The 12190-nt window shown below is 36.8% G+C and overlaps 1 protein-coding gene across 2 annotated transcripts; it reads left to right on the forward strand.

The window, feature by feature from the left end:
- The first annotated feature begins 1839 nt into the window (after positions 1–1839).
- On the forward strand, positions 1840–7113 carry LOC134878129 (interferon-induced protein 44-like). Of its 2 annotated transcripts, XM_063903958.1 has the most exons (8): positions 1840–1994; positions 3558–3614; positions 3710–3743; positions 3980–4175; positions 4705–4857; positions 5062–5230; positions 5376–5476; positions 5618–7113. In XM_063903958.1, the coding sequence occupies exons 2-8, from the start codon at positions 3560–3562 to the stop codon at positions 5777–5779; spliced, it is 870 nt and encodes a 289-aa protein (XP_063760028.1). In that variant the 5' UTR covers positions 1840–1994; positions 3558–3559; the 3' UTR covers positions 5780–7113. The 2 variants fall into 2 exon arrangements, with proteins under 2 accessions (XP_063760028.1, XP_063760026.1); XM_063903956.1 differs by lacking the exon at positions 1840–1994 and having other exon boundaries at positions 3075–3614.
- Positions 7114–12190: the final 5077 nt, after the last annotated feature.

Consider the following 12190-nt stretch of genomic DNA (forward strand, 5'->3'; position numbering starts at 1 on the left):
GGTATAGAAAAATTAGACAAAAATGAAGGAAATTCATTCATATGGAAATAAATGTTCAACCAATGCTCTAATTTTGGATTGGACTTCAACCAAACACATAAATCTGTTCGCCCACAATTCACAACTTAAATTGTTCAAAGATTGAAAATAGTTGAAGTTGAAGATTAAAATGTCGACATAGAAATAATTTGAAATGTGTTGAAGTGTCAGCATTTCAAGTTGGTGTTAAAAGTTGAGTTGGAGTGTCCGCACTGAAAAGCAGATGAACCATGACAGCTAAAAGTAGGTGAAAAAAGAGAGCAAAAAATGACTGAAAAACAAAAAGGGATAAGGGCGTGCAAGATGGGTTGATTTTTTAGCATTTACATTTTTATTCAATTCATTTATTGGGAAAACTAGTTTGGAAAAGTGATAATTTCATAAAGTAGGAAAGGTATGTTCTTAGAAACTGAACATTTTGATGATTGAATTAGGTTTTTAATCGCTGAGGATTGATTTATTATGTGACGTTCTTAAACCTGCTATGCGACACATCCTATCATCCCTCAGTAAGAGAATAATTATTTTAAATCACATGATCTAAAGGGAACTGGTTTCATGAACATACAAAGGTACAGTACGTGGCCCCACACTATGAACTGTGTAGATAACACCAAACAGGCATCAACAACTGCAACTGGACGCTCTAAACTCTGTACTGATTTAAGTTGAAGACACAAAAACGTGGTTAAATTTCATTCATCATAGTGATCATAAAGGAAGTTGGAAAAACAGTATACCAATCTTCATTTTCTCAAGTTTACGGTCTTATATAGTGATTATAATCACCTTCAAAGCCAAAGTACTTTTTAATGAAGATGACCATCACTGCAGCTCTACACTGTGTCTAAGATGTTTATAGTATAATGCACTTAAGTGTTTTTAGGTTTAAAGGTCTGCTGTTGTATCCGCCACAGAGTACCTTACATTGAACAGTAAGCTATCCTGATCGTGGGAGAGTGCAATATTTGAGCAATTGTTGTTCTACATCATTGTTTTTGATTCGGATCAAAATATTCACTAACTCTGCTGTGACTTAGTGTAGTATAATTATTTGGTGTCTCTTTCACAAATAATTGCAATAGGGCTGTGATCTCAATTGTCATGTGTAAAAGGCTGCAATTTCAGCAGAAATAGTGTGTGCCTGACTGTGAGTAACACAATCGCACTGCATGGTCATTTTCTTCTACCGATTTCTTCACACAGAACTATCACTCAGAGATCGACACAAATGAAGACACTGACACACTGATACTGAGTGCACTGAGACGGATGATTGACACTGGAGAAGACTTTTCTCAACAACCTGTAAAACTACATACCACTTGGGCAGGTCTTGTTTTCGTAACACTATTTATAAAGGTCCTGGGAACAATTGTGAAAAACAACAAGGGATAAGGGAGTGCAAGATGGGTTGATTTTTAGCATTTACATTTTTATTCAATTCATTTATTGGGAAAACTAGTTTGGAAAAGTGATAATTTCATAAAGTAGGAAAGGTATGTTCTTAGAAACTGAACATTTTGATGATTACATGAAGTGGGCAAAATGGCTTTCAGGTTTTTATTTGCAGTCTGTAATTCATCTCATCTATAGTATATATGATGGTATCTCTACCTTAATAAGTAAAGTATGAAAAGGCTTTATTTCTCCTGCATTTGAGTTCTGTCATTATGATGTTGTTAGTTATGGTTTGTTGATTCAAGCGGTAATTTATCTTGCCATTCAGTCATTGAGTTGTGACTAAGTGTACTATTGTCATTTGAGAATTACTAAAGAGAAAGCAACTTTTCTTTAAGAGGTCAGTAAACATTAAGATGTACATTTATAAATGACAATTCCTTTAACACTGGTGGTGTGCTGAAAATGAAAGTGAAAGTGAGCTGTGGTTATCATATAAAAGAGACGTTCCTGTGTAGCTGAAAGACACTTTGCTGAGAGGCACATAACTGGAGGTGAGGATTTCCTTTTATTTCTCAATTGAATATATTGTTGTTATGCTATCATCCTTTTGATGATACTTATCCTTTTAGTGCAGTAGAGTTATAGAGATAGTTACTGTATGTGTGTTTAATCTCAAACCTTTAATGCTTTGTAGAGCTGCACTTGAAAAAGATACAAAATAAATGTCAACTTATATTTCTGTAGCTCTGGCTGTTTATTTATTTGCTTTGATTTAATCTCTTTATAACATTTACAAAAACGATGCTTGTTTGTAGTGAGCAAGATTCAATGAGAGATATTGTGAAACATATAATTCTCTGGATAAATACACAATAAGTAATTTCACAAGAGATTGCCAGTTTAGTGATTCCCTTAGATGTCCGGGTCTTGGTTGGAAAATAGCCTGATCATAAGGGAGAGAACAGGGCACACAATGCATTACCGTATGGGGTCTTTTTCCCTGACTGCCCTCAAAGAGAGCAGCATTAACACTCACGTTTGGGGATTGTTTAATAATTAATTTCACCTTCAATGACTGTTAGACGAAAGGTGCAGTAAACATAAACAGACTTACACAGTTGCACTGAAGTTATAGATGAACTAAATATTTCAAGTCTGTTTTAAAACTCCATAGACTTATTTAAAGATCTTAAGATGACACTAAACTGTCACTAGCAAGGCAGCAGTACGCTTTTTCATATACTGTAAACAGTGACGTGCGGTGAAGTTCATGGCTGGTGAGGCACTGACGTCATCACAATCAGATTTGAACTGGACTCACTAGCACCCCCTGCCATGAGGCAGGAGAACTGCGTGCCTCACCTAGTCTCTCTTCGCAGCGGTTTTGCTCAGCACAAGAGACACGTTACAGACAGTTGACAAAAAACACTGTATATTATATACACCAGCTAAAGTATGGAAATGAGTTAATATAGCCAGGGTGTTTGAACATTTTAATAGCGACATACAGACAGACAGCAGTTACAGTCTCCCTGTATAGCATGTCAGCAGGTTGATGCCTCACCGAGCAGCCGTTCTCAGTGTTTGAACGTGAATATGAAAATTCAGCGATTTTGGATCAAAATAATGTAAAACTGGTGAAATTAAAAGGAAAATAACTTTATAATACAAACAACTGGATAAATATGATCATTACATTTATTTCTTCATTTTACTTTTCATGATGAGGGGAGGCCTCACCTGCCTCCCCTCACCGCACGTCACTGACTGTAAACTCATAGGCAAGTACTGTGTTTGATGAGCGGGACATTTAACCTTTGATTGAAGTGAAAAATGAACGTAAAATTGAAAATAAATGTTAAGAGTTTTTAGTTGTTTATTTTAGTAATTTTTAAATTGAACGACCTTTATACATCGTATATTTTCAATGGATTTAAGATATTAATAAATGATAAAAGTGTTCCTGTGCAGCACATTTCCGTCAGTATGAGAAGTTGCAAAACAAAGGGATTTATAATATTATATTTAATTATAATAATAACTACTTTACTACACATACTGAATGTTGTGAAATATTTGATCTCAAATGTTTTATTGACACATTCTTATTGAAGCCATGGGAGGCAGTGAATCAAAGCCTCCCCCACCTTCACCTCCACCTTCTCCAAAACGTAAGTAACTCAACATTTTCTAAACATTGCCTAATAGATCAAATCAGTCAAAATGAGACTCATGTATTACTGCAACATGTGCACTTTACTTTCAGTTCTGCCTCAAGAATGGAGGAAGGGGCCTTGGGGGTGAGTTCATTTTTCAGTGCGGTGTCTCTGTTTAGTGGCTTTTATTCAGATAACACTTTTTAAACATTGAACCTGCACACTCCTTTGTTGAGATGTCCTCTGTTATGTGCTTTTCTCTATTTGTTGTCACTTCTTACAAACATGATGGTTTCTTTTCTTGAGTCTCAGTGACACCATTAAGCAAAACTGATAATAACTTGATCTAAACTATAGTTTAATGTTTTTCCATTGAACAGAAACAAAGAGAGAGAGTTGCAGATTGTGAAGGACTACCAGCCTTTTACCGAGGATGTCCAGCTCAGGTTTATGCTTTACGGAGCTGTTGGTGCTGGCAAGTCCAGCTTCATCAACTCTGTGGAAAGTGTTTTACGAGGTGAAATATGTAATCGTGCTGGCGTAGATGCGATGGTTCGTGAAAGCTACACCACAAGCGTAAGAATCCCTTTTCGGTGTTATCATGAATGTCTTACATTAAACAACTCTCTTATCTATCATTTTATTTTACTTTACTTCTAAGCAGGAGACATCTGCTACGATGGTGCTGAAAGTCAAAACATACAAACATTTCACAAGACACAACGACATTTAAAAAACATGAAGTATTTTTTTTATTTGGCTCAGTAGTTAGAGCTGGTGCCCCATGTTCTGGGGCTCAGTCCCTGCTGAGGTAGATGAGTTTGACGAGTTTGAATCTGGCTTGTGGTCCTTTAACACGTGTCATCCCCTCTATTTCCCCCTTCAAAAACGTTACTCTCAAATAAACTGGATAATCTCCCCCACCAAACATATTTAAACAATACACTTTTTTTTGGTCACAATGTAAAAAAATCTGTGTTTTTTTTGCTGTTTCGATTTTTTAAAATGTGGATGTGTCTTGTCAAATGTACTTTCTTACTTTAATGTTGTTGTGTTTACTTCTAGTACTACCATGTCATTATAACAGCATTTCTTTGTCTTACAGTACAAAGCCTACAAAATCCAAAAAGGAGGACCAAGGACATATTACCCTTTTGTCTTCAATGACATCATGGGCCTTGAGAAGGATACAAGTAAAGGAGTTCGTGTGGAAGACATCAAACTGGCCATGAGGGGACACATGCAGGATGGTTACAAGGTACAACTGAATTCTTTAAACTTTATTTCTCTTGCATAAAATGTAAGAAACACAATCCAACATTGTGGTCATTTTCTACTATCAATATTATGGATTGAATGTATGAAATGTGAAATATGGAAAACTAACAAGGCTCCATTAAAAACGATTGTATATATGTGCATGCAAATTACATTTTTGATATAAGTTTACATTGTTTTCCAGTTCAATCCTATCTCAACCTTGTCTGAGGATAACCAACACTACAAAAGAGACCCCTCTCTAAATGACAGAGTTCATGTTCTGGTCTGCGTCATCCCTGGCAGCATAGCAGGGTTGGAGGATGATTCTGTGAAGAAGTTGAGGGAAGTCAGACTTGCAGCCAGGGACATGGGTAAGGGTTAGGCTTTTATAATAATACATACAATTATATATGATGTATTATACTGATAAATATTATGATACATAACATGTATAATATTTAAATAACCGGACCAACATTATTTTTGATTGAATCTGATTCTGCTCTGAATTGGCAGGGATTCCGGAAATTGCTATTCTCACCAAAATTGATGAAACCTGTCCAGAAGTCGGCAAGGATATAATGAACGTGTATAAAAGCAAGTACCTGAAGAAAAAGGTACGTTTCTGTTGGTAATTTAGTTTTAGACAGCGGTAATTCAAATTGGAATATCATTTTGTTTTACAGTCTAATATTGTAACAGATAAGTCTCCTTGGATCAGCACTTGTATTTATTAAATGTGAAATTCTTAAATGTAGATTGAGGAGGTGTGTGGCACGCTGGGATTTCCACCAAGCAGCATCTTTCCTGTGAAGAACTACCACTCAGAGATCGACACAAATGACGACGTTGATACACTGATACTGAGCGCACTGAGACGGATGATTAAATCTGGAGAAGACTTTGTCAACGACCTGTAAAACTACAGACTGCTGAGATCTTGTTGTTAAAACAACATGTAAAAAGGTCCTGGGAACACGAATAATATTTACTTAAAGGGGGCAATGTGGGTTGTAGGTTTTTATTTGCCGCCTGTAATGCGTCATATCTATTCTACAAAATATGGTATCTCTACCTGAGTGAGTAAATCTATGAAAATGCTTTACTTTTTCCATTATGAGTTCAGATAGCTAGTGTGCTACATAGTACGGCGGCAGGTACTTCCACTTTGCTCTCGGAGAAACGAAAATAGGAATCTGCCCGAAAATAGTGCCCTCAGCATCTGTATAGAATTATTTTGGATCTATGGCTAGTCCAAAACGGCTAAATATTTTGAACTGGGGCAAACTGGAAGGTTTTTCCAGCTGCTTTTCAACAGGAAGCTTTCATTTCAAATGTGACATACTCGACCTGCATCAGATGTACATTGTTTCAAAACAAAAGACAAACAACGAAAACCAAAAGGATGTTAAAGCATATCAAGCTGTGTCATCACACAAAACACTACAATGTAGATAACACCAAACAGGTTTCAAGAAGAAAATGAAATTGAGCAGCGGTTGCAAAACAGTTTTTACCTGTCGAGTTGAAAGGCATTTGGGTGAGAGGCACACGAGTGAGGTGTAGTACAGTTATATGGATGTATAGTAGTTACTCTATGTATGTTATTATTCTTCTTTATCTCAAACCCGTAATGCATTGGAAAATAATAAATACTTATAATCTCTTCACAACCTGAGAAATGCATGATTAAATGAAAGGTAATGTGAAATATTTGTTGAATGTAGCCTGATCACACGGGAGAGAACAGGACACAGAATGCATTATCAGGTCTTTTTTTTCCCCTGACTACCCTCAAAGAGAACAGCATTAACACTCAGGTTTTTCCTTTGTGTAAAAGAAAGAGGATAAGTTAAATAGTGTATTTCACCTTCAATGACTGTTAGATGTAAGGTGCAGCAGACATGAACAGACTTACACAGTTGCACTGAAATTATAGATGAACTAAATATTTCAAGTCTGTTTTAAAACTCCATAGACTTATTTAAAGGTCTTAAGATGACACTAAACTGTCACTAGCAAGGCAGCAGTACGCTTGATCAAGTATATACTGTAAACTCATAAGCAAGTACTGTTTTGATGAGCGGGACATTTAACCTTTGATTGAAGTGAAAAATGAAAATAACATTTCTTTTTTACAGTTTTTAGTTGTTTATTTTAGTACTTTTTGAATTGAACAAACTTTATTCATTGTATATTGTCTGAAGTAACAATTCAACAGACTTTAAGATATTAATAAATGATATAAAGCTTTCCTCTGCAGCATGGATTTGTTTTTGGATTTGTTTCGATCTAATTCGCCCCCACCTCGTTGGAAAGTGAAACTTGTTTAGATTAATGATAACATATTCTGTACCTTTCACTGATTACGGAGTATTTGTGATAATTGTAATAACCATTTTTAATGTAACCAGATAATATTCATCAAATAATAATAACATCAATATTTTGTGTCAATAAAGACAACAGATCAGAGGCACTTTTGAGATTTGCAGCTCCTTCAGATCAATGCCGCTTCTCTTGTCTCTAAGAGAACCCTCTTCAGGTTTTACAACAAGGCGTTTGCATGTGATTACACTCTCAAGAACAATACGTGGTGTTTGTTATTGTTGCTTGGATTAAATATTTAACAATCAGTGCCTGTTTCATACAGTGTGCCTATAGAGAGCCACAGGGATCACGTATTTTTGTAGGCCGACCTGGAAGTAAGCTGCGCATGGGTTCCCTCGACAAAATATAAAAACTTGCCTCTGGTCTCCTTTTATTTAGAACTGGATTATTTACTCTTCTGCTGCCAACTTTGACAGTCGTCTCTTCAACACAGACTCTAAGTTACAAAGACATTTTTTTCACATCCTTCAAATAACCATGCAACTCATTGGCTTAAATAGATGCATAATGATGTATTGACCATATTACATTGATATACATAAATATCCCATTATACAAAACATTACCAAATACTTGATCACTGAATATATGTGTTGTGTTCTTTATTGTATGCAAAATGCAAAAGGTCAAATTAAGGTGATGCCAATAAGCAACATGACTTTTGCGAGCTCTTAAATTTAAGTGTATCTAAGGCAAATATCCTTTATCTTAAAGTTGCATTTGCTACAATGTGGCCCTTCATACAATCTGTGAAAAACATGTGTTAAAAATGATTCTTGCAGTGAAATTCTTTATTAGTCCCATAGCAGGGACATTTACATTTGTTACAGCAAGCGTGGCAAAGACGCAAAAGTGGCAGACCAGGTAAAAAAAAAAAAAGGCATACAATAACCCAGAATAAGCTAACATATTAATATATAGAAGAAAAGCACACATTAGTTATATTACAATAAAGTAGAAAGTTCTCTCTCTTTTGTTCCGGACCGCCAGACAGTAACTACTGATGAGCTCCACTCAGCCAGCGGCCTGTGGAAGCGTGTACCGGACTATTGAGCCACAGCTGTGAAACTTTTGTAAAACCTACTACTGCATCCTTTTATTAAATACTCCTTTTGATACTTATATGAGCTTCACTTCGTTTCTTTTAAATCGACTCCTGGGCTTCGAATAAAAGAACATTTCCTACAGTTCTCCTTATTTCCACTGTAATACCCTAAGGAGAGAGATGACCCTATGCCACGTATTCACTAAACTGACCGGAAGTACTGTTACGATTTGAGGCGTCCAATAGGAAGAGGCGACCTCTAGACAAAGAGCAATGCAACTAAGGAATCGACCTCTTTTGCTCGGACCCACGGACAGTAAACACCTTGTGAACCCTATTCATGTTTTGGGCCTGTTCAAGTGTGTTCTGAGCTACTGAGCCACAGCTGTGAAACTTGTGTAAAGCCTACCGCTGCATCCTTTTATTAAATACTCCTTTTAAAACTTTTATGAGGAGCTTCACTTCGTTTTTGTCATGATCCTTGTTTCGTGTCTGTCATGTCCTTGTGTTGTGTTTTATTTTGAAATGTTTTCCCCTCTTGGGTCACTCGTTAAGCTTCACTTCCTGTCTGCGTTTCCCTCCTGTGCCTGATTGTGTCATTGTGTTCACCTGTTGCCCATGTGTTTCTCCTCCCCTTTCCAGCTGTCTCTTGTCTGGTGATTACCCATGTGTATTTAGTCCCTGTTTCCCTTTTGTCTGTGGTTCGGTCGTCGTCGTCATTTCTTCCCTGATCCCTTCCATGTTACCTGCCTGTTCCTGTCGCCCTTCATGTCTTCATGTTTGGCGCGATGCAGTGTCTATGATCCGATGCTGTATTATGGGGACCTTGGTTGTCAGCCAATCAGAAGCTCCGCTGTGTGAATTATTCATGAGGTGTATAGTACCACTTTTCACCACCAGTAGCGCACTTTTATACACAATTATACACAAAAATCGATAATTGTGAATTATACAGACATTTTGGGGAAAAGCAATATTTGGGTTATCAATTCAATTCAAAAGTGGCTTTATTGACATGACCGGTTTTCACAGTGTTGTCAAAGCACTATTAACATACACTTGGGTTTTCTCTAGAAACACTTCTGCGCTGTTAGAATTATGAAGAATTATGAGGACAGGGTCAGAGTCCTCATAATTCTTCATAATTCTAACAGGAAATGTCCTTGTAATGTTGGTATGTATTCAGGTGAAATGTCCGCTTAAACCATAATAACAAACACACACACACACACAGAGCAGGCTATAAGCCTGAAATTACTGGAAGCTTAAAGTGTTGCTTTCACTGTGCATTAGTAAGTCCCTAGATGTTCAGTCTTTCCCTCCACAGGAAGATGATGGCCCTTTGAGGAAATTCGTTTTTTTCTCAGCCTTTGTTGAGACACACTATAGATGGGTTGTTCACCACAGAAGCACTCTCTAATACACTATGTAGATGGCAGTTGAAGTTTATCAGCTGAATAAAAAATGAAACCACTTGAGGACTAGACCTCATGCGATTGGACGGGGGGGTTGGGGGTGGGGGACTGTTTTTGCAATGTAAGGACAGAAACATAAAACCCTAAATTTGAACCATTTCTCTAAATAAAAACATCCCACTCCTCCTAAATTACTCCACTACTTCCTTTCCTGTCATAATGTGAGATTGCACGACTGCCACGCACACCTCATAACAGATACTAGAATATCACAGGAACATATCACAGTTACTGTAAGTGAACCTGGTTTTCCAGAAGTAAGTTGAGGTAAAACCATGCCGATCCAGGTGGATCCGAGCATGGCGGTAAATTTGCATAGAATCTGTAACCTCAACTTCAAGTCAACTAGTAGGTCTAATTAAAAGCCAGAAATTAACTCAAGCCTGTCGACACCACAACTACCCGCTGAAGAGAACAAATAGCATAAAACAACTGCTTTCATAGAAAAACTGAAATGCATAAAACAGCTTCAGATGGGTTGAATGTCATAATGCCCAGTACTGGAGGGGTTTATACAGTTTGCAGGGGCAGGCATAAACTGAGATCTTATCTTAACCGAAACCTACTTTCGTTTATTAGACAGGCAAACACTGGAGTTTTAAATAATTAAAAGCAATTCCTTTCAATCACATGGTTGGCTATAACCTGAACAGAAATTGCAAGCAAGCAAACCTATAAAACAGAGGACTGTCCAGCTGAAAGGCATTTGAACTAAAGGCACAAAAGTGAAGCTAATGACTTTCTATTGAATTTACTTCAATAAAAGAATGCTATCAATGCTATCATCATTTTGATTATCATTTTAGTGTAGTGCAGTTATATATGTATGTAAAGTTACTGTTATTATTAATAAACTTATCTCTAATACATTTTTTCTTTGACATGACTCAACTATCATATTATGTAGGACTACTCTCTTGTTGTTTAACCTTTGTCTATTTTTAACATGTTGTCTGTTTTCTATTCATTGTTGTGTTTTTCATACTAACAATTACACTAAGCTTTTTTTTTTCAATAGTGACAAAAAAAATAAAAATGAACATTTAATGTCATTAAATGGATTTGAGGCAGTACAATTATTTGTTTGGAACTTTGTATTTAAATGCATACACACTTACATGTACATGTGTCATACTTTACAGATATGGGAGGAGGTAAGTCTTGACAATATTGCAAACAGTTTTAAAATGTTGATAATGCCAGCATGTAATATACAGCCTTCTCTCACTGGATTTCAACAAATGAAACTTTCTCTTTAGCAAAAGATATAATTCTCTGAAGCTCTTCACATGGCACAGACAGACCTTTTACATCTCAATTCTCCTTTCACAGCTCCATCAAAAAAATCGTCTTTTGAATGAGCCATGGAGGGTTGTGGCACAGTAAGTATGAGTGGTTACTATGTTATGTATTCAGTAATACAAATCACACAAAAACATTTTAAAAAATGTTCTTCTTTTGATTAATAAGCACTGACAAGGACAACTTGGATTTTATGAAATCTTACCATCAGAGCTAACAGCTAGATACGTACATTTATTTTACACTGACTGTCTGATCTAGACTCCTGGTACTGAAACTGTAATATACAGTATTTTTAGGAGACCAAATTACTTCTGTATGTTCCAATTCTGTGTGAGTAGGGGATATGACTTATCAATAAATGCGTACCAAACCGTTTTTTTTGCATCCAATTACTAAAGTAATAAAGTGTCTTGCAGCCTCTCTGCTCTGCCACCTCTCCTTCTGCATGTGGTTGTGTTTGTGTTTGTGCATGTATATCGTCCCCTTGTGTGTAATGTGTGTAAGCACAACAGAGTAGAAAAAATCATCATCTTCTTCTTCTTCTTCCTCCTCCTCCTCCTCCTCACTGAAAAGGAGATGAAACTGTGTTAGAACCATAACAAGTAAAAGTAGGTGATCGGCCAGATGAAGAAAAAACAGGGGCAAAAATTAGACCTGAAAAACAACATCAACCTGACTATAACATCAAGACCAGAGCTCGGTCCTCTCAGAGTTTATGCAGTGTTGGATGGAGGGCAGAGGACCACATTCCATCACTTGACATGTTTTCAAGACTTAGTCATTGGGTGGGGCTGTGCTACAGTATGTGATAGAGAAATTATGCAAGAGCAGCGATCAGATAGGCGTTATGCTTCATAGCGCATAGCACTTTGCTCTCGGAGAAACCAAAATAGACACCTGCCCAAAACTAGTCAGGTGACTTGCATCTCTCTAGATTTCTACTGGATCCATGGCTGGTCCAAAAGTGCTAAAAATGTTGAACTGTGGCATTCTGGAGGGTTTTTCCAACTGCTTTTCAACAGGGTGTGTTCATTTCAATTCTATGTGTGACACACCTGATCCAAATTCTTTCAAAACAAAAGACAAAAAACGAAATCGAAAGGATGTTAAAACAT

This window comes from Eleginops maclovinus, chromosome 16 (assembly GCF_036324505.1).
Source record: "Eleginops maclovinus isolate JMC-PN-2008 ecotype Puerto Natales chromosome 16, JC_Emac_rtc_rv5, whole genome shotgun sequence".
NCBI lineage: Eukaryota > Metazoa > Chordata > Actinopteri > Perciformes > Eleginopidae > Eleginops > Eleginops maclovinus.

Bases quoted from the DNA above. Each gene is read 5' to 3' on its own strand.
- LOC134878129 (XM_063903958.1), top strand. From the start codon at position 3,560: ATGGGAGGCAGTGAATCAAAGCCTCCCCCACCTTCACCTCCACCTTCT. The intron at 3,744-3,979 runs GTGAGTTCATTT...TCCATTGAACAG, and splicing joins TGGAGGAAGGGGCCTTGGGG to AAACAAAGAGAGAGAGTTGC. The intron at 5,477-5,617 runs GTACGTTTCTGT...TCTTAAATGTAG, and splicing joins GCAAGTACCTGAAGAAAAAG to ATTGAGGAGGTGTGTGGCAC.